We start from the raw sequence: 15,741 nt of genomic DNA, 5'->3' as shown, positions 1-15,741 counted from the left end.
AGGACTTTTTACAAGGGCATGTAGTGATAGGATGAGGGGGAATGTGCTCAAACTGGAAGAAGGTAGATTTAGATTAGATATTAGGAAGAAATTTTTCACTATGAGGGTGGTGAGGCACTGGAACAGGTTGCCCAGAGAAGTTGTGGAAGCCCCATCCCTGGAGGTGTCCAAGGCCAGGCTGGATGCGGCTTCGAGCAACCTGGTCTAGTGGAAGGTACCCCTGCCTAGGACAGGGGGTTGGAACTAGATGATCTTCAAGGTCCCTTCCAACCTAAACCATTCTATGATTCTGTGCTTCTACTGTTGGGTATAAGGGGAGGCACACACTCAACCTTCTGAGGCGGTCTGTAAGCTATCTATTTAAGAAGAACGCCATATTCTGAAGTCTGTCCCTACTCAAGAAACACCGCATCACTTTGACCACACTGGATACGACCCTATCAGCCAACAAACAACAACTCGGGACAGCAACCGAGCCCTGCGGTATACTGTGAGATCTGTGCTGTGTGGACCAGAGCTGATGGAGAGAATTTAAGCAACAGTTCATAGCCAGCTGCTCCCACGGTAAGAAGGAGCACTGGGCAATAGTGGGGGGCCATTTGGGGCCATTCTCCCCTCCGTACCCAGTGTTTCAGTTGGACAGAGTGCTTTCCTCTCTGTGAGTTCTGTTCATTTCTCCAGATGGGTGTGTGACAACGTTCATGTATATTGAGATTAAATTACACGCAATTTAGAAAGGGACCTTTAAAACTGGATGAACCACCTGCTATACTAAGTATCAGTCAAAGTAATTATGTCAGCCATGATAGCTCATTTTTTCTTCAATTGGAAGGTGATTTTTAGAAAGTATACATTTGTCAGTGTCTTAAAAACATCTGTTCAGAACAAGGGTTTTTTCAAGTAAAATAGGATTTTTTCTGCTGTTTCTCAATAATTTAACTTTTAGAGATGTTTTATATTAAATTATTCTCAATTACATATCAAAGGTTCATTTTGCTTGATAAATATAGACATTTTAGCTAGGAAACAGTATGCCTTTCCAAATGTTTTCCTCTGGCTAAAATTGTTTGAAGAATTGGACCTGAATTCACACTTTTCCTCTGGCCAAAATTATTTGAAGAATTGGACCTGAATTCACACATGTTTTCAGTCAACCAAAAAGAACGCCTTTTCATGGAGAAAAGATTCGGCTGAAATTCCCCCAGTTCTTCTTACCATGGGTAAAGCAAGAGAATTACTGTAAACATGCAAGATGAAGCACCTTTCTCCAAAGCTTCATGCTATTGTCTTTCCTGCGTTCTTTCATAAATTGTTTTTCCTGATGAAATCCCAACTTCTCAGGTTATTTCCTACTCTTTCTGGGGGATTCACCACTTGTAATTTTTAGCACCATATAGATTATCCCTTTGGAATCAGCCCAACAACATATTAGAATATTTTCATTAACAGGGAATGTTTTCTAAGGATTAAACAGTGCCCAGCAGAGTGTTCTGCAGAATTCTGGAGGTTAATCTGCCCCATGAACCAGCTGTACACCTGTAATTTCCCCTTCCCCTTTGGTGGGAACAAAGACAAGAACAACAAATGCTGTGAATTCATTTTATCGTATCAGTAGGAAAAAAATTGAAATATACATTAAACTGAAATGAGAATACTCAGAATAGAAATAGCTTCTGATGTGAAAATAATTATAACATTTTAGCTGCAAGTTTCCAAAGCTTTGTGTCTAAAAGAAGAAAATATGATTTTCACCTGAAGAATTGGAGATGTTCTATGGCTTGTCCCAAAGGATTACGTAGCTGTCGCAGCACAGAACTCAGCACTCACCTTCCTTTACCCTATTTTAAGCTGAAGAAAAACTCCCTCTCCAAATCTGTGTAAATTTTACTTCCATTATGTATTTTTTGAAAGAAACATCAATGTAAGTATCTAATGAGGAATACCCAATTTAGAGAAAACTTGAGGTTAGACTCTTTCTTAAGCAAAACTCTTATTTTCAACCCTGTATGATGACTGCAAGTATCTGACCTAAAAATCTATTAAATGCACTTTTTTTTGCACATCTTTTTATTTAAAGAAGGAAAGCTTAATGTAAAGAGAACAAAGAAAGAAAGTGCAAGAGGCAATGTTAGTCTTTGCTCACCTATATCACTTTGCAGAGAAGTGTTGCGAGACAAGTTCCTGAGCAGTGAGACTGCTGTCTTCTTTACTGTTGGGTGGCTTACATGCAGCATAGTTCGAATACTTGGAAGGCCATTTGCCTTCTGAACAACAGTCCGGGCCACCGCAAACGGCATCTGTTATAAGGCATGTGGCAATAGCGTGTCATTACCATGAATGTACAACCTCCTAAACAACCGCAGCAGCTTCTCTACATCAATTTAAGCATGTTTTAAACAGTTTAAATCCAGAGCTACATATGAGCTGCAACAGAAAAGGAAGGTGATATAAAAGAAGCTTCAAGCCCTCCTTCTCCCATGTGCTGGTTCCTCAGCCAAAACAGGACAGAGGTCATTAGCTTCTTCACCATGAAAGTGATCTGTGGTTGTTTCAGAGCCTTCCTCTCCCCATAGGACTGATTATGTTCCACAAACCCACTTTTTTTTGGTGCTTTTAACATCTACTTATCCCTCACTGTGCAATGAATAGGCAAAATTCCACACATGGAGACGTACAAAGAGTGAGAAGAAGCAGTCCCCATATTTGCCAAGCAAGAAATATCTGCATTGCCAGTTATGATTTTCCCTTCAATGGTCTTTGATTTCCTTGGTCATGTCTGTGAGACAGTGACATGTCAGTGGTTACCTGATCTCAGTGCTGTGAGTGTGTTGCTCTCCAGCCCTAAAACTCTATGCATTCACATTAAGAAGTAAATGACAAGAAAAAGAAAAAAGCTGACTTACTGGTCCAGTGCCAGCTGTGAGGTTCTGAAGAGCTCCCAGGGATGCTTCCTGGGTATAGTTTCTGGTACTCTTTGCTATTAAGGAGAGATATATCCTAATCAGTGTGGAATGCCAGAGCGATTCAACACCTCTGGGATTGCTCTTTTCCTCAGGTAGCGGGGTGTCCTGCTGCTTCTAAACATGTAAACAGATCAAGCCTTTAGAAACAGTGACCTTATATATATATAACTTACTGCATCACAAGCTAAACTAGCTCTCTATGACCAGACCATTTGCATATTATAAAGGTGTGAACTCAAATGACAACACGTAAAATTTCAATATTTAATTACACTGGCCACTCTATCAAAAAAGAGGACATAGGTGTGGGGGAAGCTGCTTCTTATCTCTCAGCAACTGACACAAGGGCCCAAGGCCAAGAAGAAAGGGCCAGCTGGACTTGCACTCTGGATGGAACGGGAGAAGGCAGAATACACTCCAGCAAAACTAATAGATGGGGAAGGGTCATCAATCCTTTTCTTTTGCTTCCCCCCTCCCCTGATACCTGTTTTCTCTCCAACAGCTCCCAGTTGCCAGAATGTTTATGATCTGTACCACATGGCATCAAAAGAAGAGGTCTTGAGACAGCCCAAAAGCCAGCAAGCCATAGAAGTGGCAAGTCACCTTTGCTGGTTTCAGTGGTGAAACCATCACAGTGCCCACTCATTGGTAGGGCATTTGCACAATTGCTGTACGTGGTACAGATACCACTCAGACCCATCAGAGGGAATGAAACTGAGTGGCAGTATTCCTTAACTAATGAAACAGTGAATGGCTATGTCATTTTCACCATCAGCAGCTGAACAAGATAACGGGTGTTAGGAAAGGCTATCAGTAATTTGCATTTTGGGGGTAAGTAAGTGTCATGCTACCAGATACGTCAATAACAGATTGTTAAGTAGATTACAGCCTTATTCTCCAGAAGTTGCTACAACCGATTAACAAAATGAGATGTAACTAAACATGTCCTTTACCTCTTTCACTTTTCTGCTCCGTGTCCCAAAACAGCCCGGTGTTTTATCACTGCTAGAAATATTTCTTCTTTGCATATATATGCTCTGGGCATAGCTCTCAGGGAGCTCTAGCTCTAGCTGGTAGGAAAGGTTATGAAGAATGCACACACAGTTCTCCGTGGCCTAGAATAACAAAAGAATAGAAATCTTGAAAGCTTTGGCATGCATTGAAGGGACATGAATAGGCACAGGAAGATCTTTCATTTTTGGATCTTCAACAACTAACTGCAGAGCTTCTAATGGCTTACAGAAGAGCTACTCTTAGTGCCAATGATCCACAAGACTGCATTTACACTGATAAATTAAACATGCCCTGGGACGTTCCTGAGCACTGAGGCCAACTGGCACACAGGACTTGCATTCGCAGCAGGGTGCATGCCTGTTGGAAATGGTCCTGGGACATTATCATTCCTGAATTGTGCCTGGGAATTGTTTGAGCGAGTGCTATTTGGCACAGACCAGTAAGTGTGCCAAGGAATATTTAAGAGCTTAAGAGTAAAGATGATCACGTACACACCTTGCCGTAGCGTCAGCAAAAGGAAAGCTCTGTATCTTCCCTAAGGAGGAAGCGCTTTTCTGTGGCAGAATGCTTTTTTTAATTAGATATGCCTTTCTGGTCATGGCTAAGGTCAGGTCTACAATTTCTGAGTTATGAATCTAGAGGCAAATAGCTTTATTACCAGTTACTCCTCTTTTGAAAGTGAAAAAGGAATGAGCGGTTTTACGACAAAACACAGCAGGGAGCTTTTGGCACAAGTGTAACGCACTCCCTGAAGCTAATGGCACTGAATACAGGGAGATGGAGAAGCTCAAGTATCTAATCCTAGAACAGAGCTGTAAATGTGCAGTAATTACCACTTCACAGCACAAGTTATAGCAGGCACGCTAGAAGTGCCTCACAGGCTATGGGTAACCTTCTCATAAGTGACAGCTGGTCTCACCCAATTTCACCCAGCTAAAAAGCAAACATCTACCCCAAGGAATGATCAGGGTTCATCTGCAGTCAATGGTGGGAGGAAGAGAATGAGAGGAACTGGCTTCTGGAGGTGTCCATGTCCTTGCAGTTACTGGCTTAGGCAGAATGTATAACTTCTAAAAAACTTAGGAAAATCAATATCATTCTTAATGATGCAAGCTCCTTAACTACACTGCCACCCAAAGAGATTTAGGTTCTTTATTTCCTAAGGGCCATATAGCACTAAATATACAGGAAAGTAACCAGATTAATTTTTTAAGCTTCTAGCTAGCTAGCTCCCTGAGACAACTAAAAAGGTAGTATCTGACTCTCAGGTGTTTCAGTATCTCTGAAAGCTGTGACTTTCTGTCACATTTAAAAAAAAAGACAGAAGTTTCTAGCTCTTTCTGGTGGTTCTAAAAATGTTCTCCCAAAGCTAAGGTATGCTATTCTTTCAGATTGCAGGATAAAAAAATACTTCAGAAAGCTTCTTACTGGACTTTCATCTTTGGTGACAGTTCTAAAAGCCCTGGAAATAAGCATAAGTTTGGCACCTATATCGCAACTGTTTTTGAACATGGGTTTCTAAACAAAAAAAAGTTCTCGTAGCAATTTCCCCTTGGAAAAGACCTTTCATCTCAAAGAATACCTTGTCATTAGGCTCGTGGTCTGCAATAGCTCCTTGAATATAATACACAAGAGAGTCAATCAAACCGTCGCATTCTCTCATCTTTTTCCTTCCTTCTGGGCCGGCAGAGCTCATGTTTCTGTGCAGGAAGGAATACGTTGGTGAGAAGAGATTTAGTCAAAGGTATTTCCTTGTGCTCCTCTGACAAACCTTTCCAGCTAAATCTTACAGGTACTGAAGTTAAGGTTGACTGCTTCCTTTCTTCAGAGCTGTAAGATAATGTGAGCCTCTGCACTGCCAGACAAACCCAAATACACCAGAAAACCAAACTGTTGTGTTGGGATGGATAAGGTAAGACCTGACTCAAATTTTCATCTCAAAGTTTAATTGATCCTTTTTAAACAGTCAAACAAACCAGACTTTTTTCCTGTTATTCCATTTGTAGTTATATTTTTAAAATCTAGGACAGTGCCTATGTCAAAATATCAGAGGAAAGGTACCTGTAAAAATTTCCATGCACACACACGTCCTTTAGCATTTACCTACACCAAACCAGTTCTTGCTCCAAGACGGCCCATCAACAGACACACTTCTGAGAGTTTTAGTAACATTCGTACATTAACACATAAAGGTAACTGATGTTAGTTATGGGGCCAAATTCAGGTGGCAGTTCATGTGCTCACGGAAATGCCCCGAGCAGTGCTAGCAGGCAGGAGGGGATGAGGATGCAGCTGAGCCGGTAGGTCGGAGCAGCAGCCTGGTCCCACCGCTGGGCGAGAGGCTGAGGGGACAAATTGAATCGCGACGTGGCTGCCACTGCCATTGCTGCCAGAGCAGCAGCATGGCGATTATGAAATGTGCGGGGACAAGGAAAAAATACACCATGCTCAGCTGACTCTCAGCTTCCCAGAGAAACTGCTGGCATCTGAGAAGAAAAAAGCTGAAGCCACCAGAAGCTGCTCAGTCAGAGAGGGAAATGCCAAATGCCTTCTGCTGTTCTATCGCAGAGGCTCGGACACAGCTCCGCACGCTTTCTGCTTCCTCCAGATCCAAAGGAAGCCACTGTTTGCCCGGCTTTCAAGTAACATTTTCTGTGCTTTGTGATAACCCAAGTACAACTTGAAAATGAATTATGAAAGTGATTTAAAAACTCTTGAAAAGCCAACACATGCTTGCTGCTTGAAGTTTGGCTCTAAATTAGCTACTGATTTCCAGGGAAGTAACAACACTAACAATTTTAGGGTATAATTATTTTTACAACTGAACAAACTCTGAATTATGGAATGCTGGAATTATAAACCTAGGCCTCATTATTTTAGACTCCCGCAGCTCTGCTGGCCAACAGGCTGCACACAGTATCACATTCCAGCTTCTTTGTTTGCAATAAGATTAAATATAACCACATCTTAGCATCCATCACAGAGGGGGACATGTTCCTTTAGATAGTTTCAGGGTGTTTATTTTGTGTGCTTACTTTACACACTGGAAATTACAGTGGTTTAAAATTTTATTATCAACAAAGCCAGTAAAGTACAGCTTTAAACTTTCCTGTGGCTTATGACTGTAAAATGAATGTAGTGGTTTATATACTGTCAATGTGGTTCTTCTGTGTTTTTTTATTTCCCCCTGGGAAGTACATATTCAGATTAAATACTAATGCATTGTAATTATAGTTTTAGTTTAGGTCATGCTGTTAACAATATCCCTATTTATGACTTCATGTATTTTCTTATGGAATTATATATCACAGAGTCAATATACAGATTCCTCAATATGGCCTACTATAGTCATCACTTCGGAATTTAATTTTACCTATGTATGTCACATTCGAGGCATGTCACCCTTTCATATGTTTATGGTTATGCTGACAGAAACGTACACATTACAGCCCTTCTAGTGCATAGCAAAAATAGTTTCTGAGGAACACAGACTAAAAATACTATTAAAAGATAAGTGTGGAATTTCCCTCGCCAAAGACACTTCAGCTGATACAGTATTTTGTTTTGTCACAGTACGTTATTCTGCAAATCCCTGAACGTTGGACAACTACGATCACGCTACATGAATGGCTGTGCAAGGAGAGGCCATCACTTGGCCCTGCTGTCCGGCGTGAATATGGTGGGGCATGCAGCTTCATAGCTCAGGAGGCAGAGAAGAGCCTGAATCAGAGGCACTCTCCTGTTCTGCAAAGGAAATGAATTACCAAACTCGGTTTCATTAAGAAGCTGATGCTCAACTGTTCATCCAGTCAGAGATATCAGTGTGTGCCTGTGCACCTGTCCGCACACATATGGCCACTCCGTTCTCCGCCTTTCCCTGTTTCCTTATCAGCACAGCATGGACTGGGAAGGGAAGAGCTCCTGCTCTCCCACTTGCCCAATTACAGTTGTGACCACCTCACTCTACACAGGGTCACAGTTGGTTTAAAGGCCGAGGAGAGCATTTCAGGCAAAATCTCAGCTGACAGTTTAGGTTTGTTTGCTAATTGAAGCTTGAGAAACTCCAGGAAATAAAAATACTATTAGATTGGGGAAAAAAAAAAAGTTTCTGAGAAGTGTCATAGAAACCTAAATTAAAAAAAAAACAAACAACAAACCAACCTGATTTTGAAACAATGGCAATATTTTGCTTAGCAAATTGCAAAACTGACTTCACCTTGGATTCCCAAGATTTGAGGTTCCTGACAACTGGAATGCCTGTCTCTGAGCTCAGGAGTTGGACGGTTCTAGTGGAGCTCCTGGAAGCCTTGAAATACTTAGTGCTTGGGCAATTGCCATGGTTGGGCTGGCCCAGTGTTGTGGCTCGTGGCAACTCCCATGGTGAGACTCCAGGGCTACGTAGAAACCTTCAAATCTGCTGTGCAAGTGTGTTTTACTAGCACTTCAGAAGTACACCGAGACAAACACATCTGTGGAAAAAAGGATCAGCTGGAGTCAAGATCAAGAGTCTTCTCATAGAAAAACTCTTCTGCTGCATAGTTCCTGGTGTCTCCACCCTGTGTTGGTATTGAATGTTCGGGAGAATGCAGGGTGGGGAAGATGCAGCCTTAGGGACATTGCTGCTTGCAGGGATGCTCTCTTTTTGAATGACTTACGTTTTGGGATCACCTGACTGTTAAAAACCTCTGACTTCTGGCATGCTTAAATATGCTAATCCTGCTGACATGCCCAAACTATACCACATGCTAATGTGGATGCATTGTTATCTATCTACATGCCTCATTTATCCCATATTTGCTACTTCTGTTCTCTCTTGCACACATGCACGGTGTAACTATATCTGTAACCAAAACAGCCCTTCGCCCATCTTCCTGTAGTGTTTGTGGAAGATCACCTAATTCCCTATTGGGATATATTGTTTTGATCCAGAGATGTGAGGTAAATACAAAGAAATGTAACACAGTAAAATCAAGTGTGATTTTGAAAGGAACAGAATGATAATATACGTTCAGTTAGATTGCAGATGGCACCAAATGAAAGGGATACTCCCTTTAAGCCAGCAGTGAGTCACACACTGGCAGACTACGTTGGAAATGGTTTTTGCACTGCTGTGAATGATCTACACGACTGATAAGAAGAAAGCTTTTGCTCCTGGGACTCATTCTGCTAAAACTGGTAATTTGAATTTAACTCAATTACGTGATAACAATTTCCTGAAGTAGTTGGGGAAATTCTATTCCCTTCATGCCTTACACAGTTCAAAAATGCAACAAGGAGGGAAAGGTATCCGGGGATCTACTCAGTAACCACAGGCGCCAGGCTGCAAGCTGCTTGCTGGAAATAACAAAATTCCTTTCAGGAATTGGGGGAGCAGATAAACCGAAGAGGAGGCAAGAGAAGATAAGAATGGATGGAAATAAACTTAAAGGAACGGCAATGATATGCAAGAGGCCTTGGTTCAAAGCGTTCTTATCATCAGTCATTTGTTTTACGTTCTCTCTTAGAAGCTTCCATTCCGAAATTGAGCTGCCATTACACTTTTCAACACACGGTGAGAGCTTTGGCTTCACTTCTCTCCAGAAGAAATGGAAGTAGATGTTTGTGCAGCCTCCTGGTCTGAAGTGCAATGATACTACTTCCTCCGGCTACAGTTATCCAGTGTCCTTGTGGGTCACTGTGTAATTCACAAAGAGCTTAAAAGGGAGCTGGGACAGACAAAGGGTGAAAAATAATAATGAAAAAGGAAGCGTTACTTCTATTTTACTGGCTAGGGAGCCAGGAACAAAAAGGTTAGCTGATATTTCTGGAGACAGTTATCTAGAAAGTTTGGAAGAATTAGGATACATAGGGCCACAGGACGCTCCAGTTACAGATCAATCAAAAAGGAGGATTCTGTAATGAAACACAGCAGTTGCGATCACTAGCTCCAACACTTAAATCAAATATTTTGCAGGAGGAAATGTGACCACTAAACATAAATTTTGTAAAGTTCAGCATCGTAGAACTTTTGGGAACAGGTATTTCAAGGTAAAAATGGAACAAGATCATTATCAGCTTTCAAGGTATAATACAGACAGCCTTCTACTAAGCCTTCATTTTAATCAGAGGAAGAATCATGCCAGAAATTCACTTATGTATATAAATAATATTCGAAACCATACATTCTGCATGCTGTTGGCATCTTACCCTTTCAGACTCAGAAGGAGTATGGAGGAGGAGGCTAAGTTATCTTGAAGATTTCTAACTATTTGTACTGGAACTGGAGACAGAACTATATTATGTGTAGGACTTTCAGGCCAAGAAAAAGTGACTTTGCCTTTAAAATCCAATAAGACTTGTCTGCAAAAGTCTGCAATACGCCTCTAGATAGTTTAATATACCAATTTTACTTGTTCAGCTTGTTGTCAGGCAACCAATAAAGTCTTTTGATTTGGCTTACTCTACCTGTTCAGGGCACGGTCCTTTTTATCATATTTCAAGACTGAAATATGTTACTTATTCTAACTGCTAATGCAGAATTAATGTGCTGTACATAGCTTCTTTTTATTATATTAAGTTTTTTGATGCGCGATTTCTGTAATATCGTGTCAGAAGCAAAGCTTTAAGACAAACGATAGACCTAGAGAATGGGCTTAAGAAAGCCTTCTAACGTCAGACTTCCTTATCAGTGACTACATACACTGACACAGGCAACTGAAATTCAGGACTCCACAATACCTCTGGCAGTAACTGGTTAACAGAATGGGGAGCATTCTAGTCATTCACTCATTCCAGTGATAGTATCTGCAATATTATATATAGATGTGGATTCACATCTGAAATTCTGTCAAAGAGGATGAGAAGAGCTTTAATTTACTAGTTGGTAACTGCGTGGCACAGTGCAGACGCCCATGTCAGATGATAGTGTTAGATTTGGACTGTGGGTGTCCCTGTCAGTCAATAGGTGTATGTAAATTTTTGAAAAGAAGTTTTGGCATTCTCCTATAACTAAGTATGCATAATGTATTGCACTTCAAAGTACTATTTTTACCCTGTAATAGAAGCTGCAGGCTATAGACTTTATCAACATGCACAACAACCATGTTAGTATTACAAAAGGGAAGACTAATTACAAATTTATATTCTGGCAAATACATATACCTTTCAACATCTTCATTAGTAACATCATTCCCTCAGTGCACAGTTTTTTATTTTGTGGTGTGCTCTTCTTTTAGTTTTCAGCACTTCTTTGTGCAGGTTTTTTTTTTTTTTTACATTACTACATAAGGAAGGAATACCTCTAGGGACCTAACTGAGGAGGTGCATTAATTTCCAATAAAGTGAAGCAAACTGACTCATTTAAAAAGATCAGATATTTGGTCTGTACAAATATGGTAAGCCTCATTAAAAACTATTCTTTGCTAGAAAATAAGTTGGCAATCCTGCAGATAGGCAAACCTGTGAATTTCAAGCCCTTCTTATTCTCCTCTCAGTTATAATTTTTAATGTTCAAGCTCTTAAAAGTGAGAAGGACTAGAATATGGACCTCATATTTATAAAAGAGGTAACGTATCCTTGGACATCTCGGTAAGGGCAGTTTGAGAGACTTTTCATTGAGGCTGCAGAGCTAACTGCAGCTCTGGTGCAGCCCCACTGACTCACTGTTTGTACAGAGTAAAGTATGTTCACAATCTACTTTTATTTAATTTAAAACAAGTCAGCTACCATTGATCCTTCTTCGTCTCATATCAAGTTGTGTCAAGTTGCTGCAACAAGCTCAGAGAGAGTAATACCAAAAACAGTGAACGATCCTATGGCTCCATCGGCTGGCTTACGGGGAAGAGATGGTTCCAGCATCCAAATGCAGGAGAGGAGCAGGTCACGCCACCACAGCGCGGCACAGCTAACAGCCAGACCGGTTTCTGTACACATGCAGCTTGGGCTAATTAATACCAAAAAAGACAACCTGCTTCATTTCATAGACAACACCACTAGCATTAGCTAGAGAGATTTTATTATGGGTAGTTAATGTTTCTCTGTATTTGCTTTTGAGCCATCAGAGTACATAAAAGTTAATTGTTACTTAGAGATGAAGTTAATTAGTAGTTAGTGCGCTGACAGGCGTTCCTGCCGGAAAAGGTGCTTTATCGTTGAGTATTTTGTACAGCTAACAATTCATTTGTCCTCTGAAACCACCCATGAGTCATATACAGAGCTGTTTACATGGTAAAAATTAATGCAATACAAATACAACTACTCTACTATAGGAAATGTTAGCAAAACAGATACATGTAAAGCAAAACTGGGCAGCTTCCCAACCTCTAAATTTCAAAATTAATTCCTTGTACTTTATTAAGAAGAGTTTAAAACTCACATCATGCTTTTGCACTGGTACCTTACTTGTTAATTATTTCAAACTATGTCCTTTCATGCATTTTTGAATGTATTTTGAACATACGATGACTTTGAACTCACAAACACAAAGGGCCACAGTTTTATGGACTGTTATGTTTAAAGGTGTTTTTAATAAAGATTTGACTTTTATACTTCAGTCATTTAGGGGTGTGATTACCGAGGCCTTTGGTGGTTTTCTGTAGTAGCTGCTACTATGTTCATGAGGCTATCAGTTGACTGCAGTAGTAAATTCACAACTGTAAATCTATTCATCAACCCCATGGCTGCAGACTGGCCACAATTTACTTGAACTTGTTCAAAAAGTCGGACAGGGTTTACTTTGGTTTAAAAAATGGCTTTTTCCTAATTTAGGTTAAGTCATTTTCTAATCAGTTTAGCTATAGATTATGATATATCTAAGTAAGCATCTTTGGCAGCAGCTGAAAACCGAACGTTTCTCTATGCTTGTAGATACCATGTTCCCTTTCGAAGTCATCTATTTAGATGAGACGTGATTATGGCTCAAGATTAACTCTACGTATTTATCCAAGGGGTCCATGGAGATGCCACTGAATATAGCTATTAGTTGTGGTTTATATGCCAAGTAGAAAGAAAGAGTGAGTTTGCCACAGCTGAGCATGTTCTGCTTACTACCCAAAGGACTGCTCCCACGCCTGGTAAAGCTGGCAGGACTCAGCAGGTATCACAGCAGTCAAGCAGAACTTACGCAGCACAAATGGCAGAAAACATTGTTGTCCCATTAATACCTAATGTTGCTGTAGATTAAGATGACTTGCTCAGTCCCTGCAAAGAAAATCCCAGGTACACAAGCACTTCAGTTGTCCCACTGATGGACCTATGACACCAGAACTAATTCTTCATGTATGTTAGTCTTTCGGTAGCCCAAATGGCACTTACAGGGCTATACAACAGTAAAGCACAAAGAAAGGAATTTGTGAGTGAAAGCTGCCAACTTTGTGGTTCTTATGGGAAATGCTAACACTCCTGGGTGTCTGAACCAGAGGCTGTGCTCAAAGGAACTGCCCACAATGAGTTATTCACTATAAACAGCGTTACCACTGCTTGAATAAAACATTCATGACAGCAAATTTCTGTTGAGGTTACCCTGAAACAGTGACATGTGAATACAGTAAATTTTCTTTACTCTTCATAGAAGGTGAGTTTCTTGTTTACATAGAATCAAACTCTCTAAATGGAGGCATGCGATGATAAAAATCCTATTACTGCCTATAACTGTGTTTTGCTCTAGCACGACTAAGAAATTGTGTTTCAAAGAAATACTCCTTTACCTGCTATAGACTAGGACTCTTCACAGTGTTTTGCACTGTTACTTTTTAACAAACGCAATCATAAATCTGTTCTGCCAGTCAGAAGTATAGACACATAATCAAGCTATACATAAGAGTCTTAATTATTTTGATTTTGTAGAGTAGGCATATTTTTATGTGACTCCAGTGGATAGTCACTTCTTACGCTTCATAAATTTTAGAAACTAAAATGAAGCAGGAATTGTTTATGAAAAAGGTATTAACAAAGTGGTTATAAATGATACTTATATGGGTCAAAGAACTTGACACTACGAAAGTGTCACTCTTGTATTTGTATCAGCAGATCATACAATTTTAGACCTTGGCTTTAAAGGTCACCATGCTATACATCCACTAGGGCACTGGTCTCCCCAAGCAGTGCACAAAGTCCATTGGGGTGTGGGAAAGAAATATTTTTGTACCATCAATAAATAAAATTAGAAAACAATTAAAATAGTGTTTATTTCATCTTTATATTATCCTTTTTAGTTTTTGTTTTTATGTATGTTTTATGATGTATATAATATATTAGTACAGTAGTACACGTATATAATTTATAAATAAATATACACATACTGAGGGAGTGTTCTCAAAAGATTTTTACTGATAGGGGTGTATGATCAAAAAAGTTTGGAGACCAATGCACTGGAGTCTTAAAATAAGTTTAACAGGCTCACACAGGTTTAAAGTTTCTTTTAAGTTACTGTTAGCTTCTCTCCAGTGCTAATTTGTCATACCACTCCTACAACCATTTTAAAAAGCTTTGTTTTTCCTACTGTCATCATCAGTCAGGGGTTAATAGTAAATATCAGACCGACACCTGTTATTCAATGAAGGCTCTCTCTGACTTCAATCCAACTATGCACTGCAACCAGGCCTCTGATTACTATATCCTGTTATGAATATATTTAGTCTGTGGGGTACCCATCAAATGAATATATTGCAGTCTTATAAAGAAAGTTGTTTTCATTGCATTGAGCAGTAATTCTTCTGGTCTGATATACACGAGGCATTTCAAAATATGTTCTATATGCAAACTCTTCTTTTGGAGCCATCAAAATTCAAACCAAGAAAGAAAATAACCCTACAGGCCTGTTCCATCATCACTGTTGTTTTGGGTACCTCTGCACTGATTACTCACCTCAAGCATCCTGTGGCATTGTAGAAGATATCAGGGTCAGATAAAACACTTGACTTTGGGTAATCTCGGTCTGGCCAGCCAGAGTAAGGGATGAGAACAGCTTCAGTCAGCGTCTGCAGGGCTTCTCTAATCAACAAGTGCTTCAGCTGGTCATTGGAGGACAAATTCCACAACAAACCTGCAATATCCAAAATAAAATCAGAGTGGCAAAAAGAGTCCCCCCCAGTTTGAAAGACCTAATCTCAAACTCCTTGAAGTTAATGACTGAAGGAGCCTGCCTGGCACTTGATAACCTGAATAGGAGCAGAAGGGGGTGATAAGAGTTCACCAGCCCTGATCTGAGGACATGGAAATGGGCCAAAAAATGAGCCACAATTATCCAATTAATTAAAGTCAGATCCCTATATAGTCAGTCTTACGCCCAACCGAGAAGCATGGTTTTCAATGGCTCTGCACGTGCATTGCCCATCTGAGCAATCATCTTCTCCATTGCCAAACTAACACAAGCTGAACAGAGCTAACACCACCAAGGCCAGTGACCATTCTCCACACTTCCAGGGAGGAATTCATCCCTTCTGGATGCCTGGCAGGACCAGCTGCGCTTCCGAGTACCAAGTAAAGACCAACGAGCAGGAGAGTAAACTCGCATGCAAAGGAGGCAGATGGGAGGTACAGAGAGTGAATTTACAGGTATTTGGAAATCTGGAAGACAGACCAAGTTTCTCTAACACTTGATAGCAAAATTCCACACAGGAGGGAAAACTGTTAAACACTGGTTGACTGTTACTGCCCAGACATTTGTCACCAAGCAAATCATTAAGCAACGCTATACATCTTGTCTGCTCACCATCTCCAAACACCAAAACAAATCTCAAATATAGTCTTGTATAATTGATTAGCTTTGTTTTTGTTCTATTCAAAC

At 40.3% G+C, this 15,741-nt stretch overlaps 1 protein-coding gene across 1 annotated transcript in view; it reads right to left on the bottom strand.

The window, feature by feature from the left end:
* The window catches only part of PKP2 (plakophilin 2), a 35,826-nt gene that overhangs the window by 3,598 nt on the left and 16,487 nt on the right, over positions 1 to 15,741 (bottom strand). The window contains exons 5-9 of the mRNA XM_009887066.1: positions 14,820 to 14,997; positions 5,560 to 5,677; positions 3,917 to 4,078; positions 2,904 to 3,077; positions 2,144 to 2,297 (exon numbers count right to left, since the gene is read on the bottom strand). Of these exons, the coding sequence (XP_009885368.1) occupies positions 2,144 to 2,297; positions 2,904 to 3,077; positions 3,917 to 4,078; positions 5,560 to 5,677; positions 14,820 to 14,997 (786 nt within the window). The remainder of the gene's footprint in view (positions 1 to 2,143; positions 2,298 to 2,903; positions 3,078 to 3,916; positions 4,079 to 5,559; positions 5,678 to 14,819; positions 14,998 to 15,741) is intronic.

The sequence above is a fragment of the Charadrius vociferus genome, unplaced genomic scaffold, assembly GCF_000708025.1.
Source record: "Charadrius vociferus isolate BGI_N301 unplaced genomic scaffold, ASM70802v2 scaffold756, whole genome shotgun sequence".
Lineage (NCBI taxonomy): Eukaryota > Metazoa > Chordata > Aves > Charadriiformes > Charadriidae > Charadrius > Charadrius vociferus.
The sequence above is the reverse complement of the archived record's forward strand: the minus strand, read 5'-3'. Positions and strand labels throughout refer to the sequence as shown.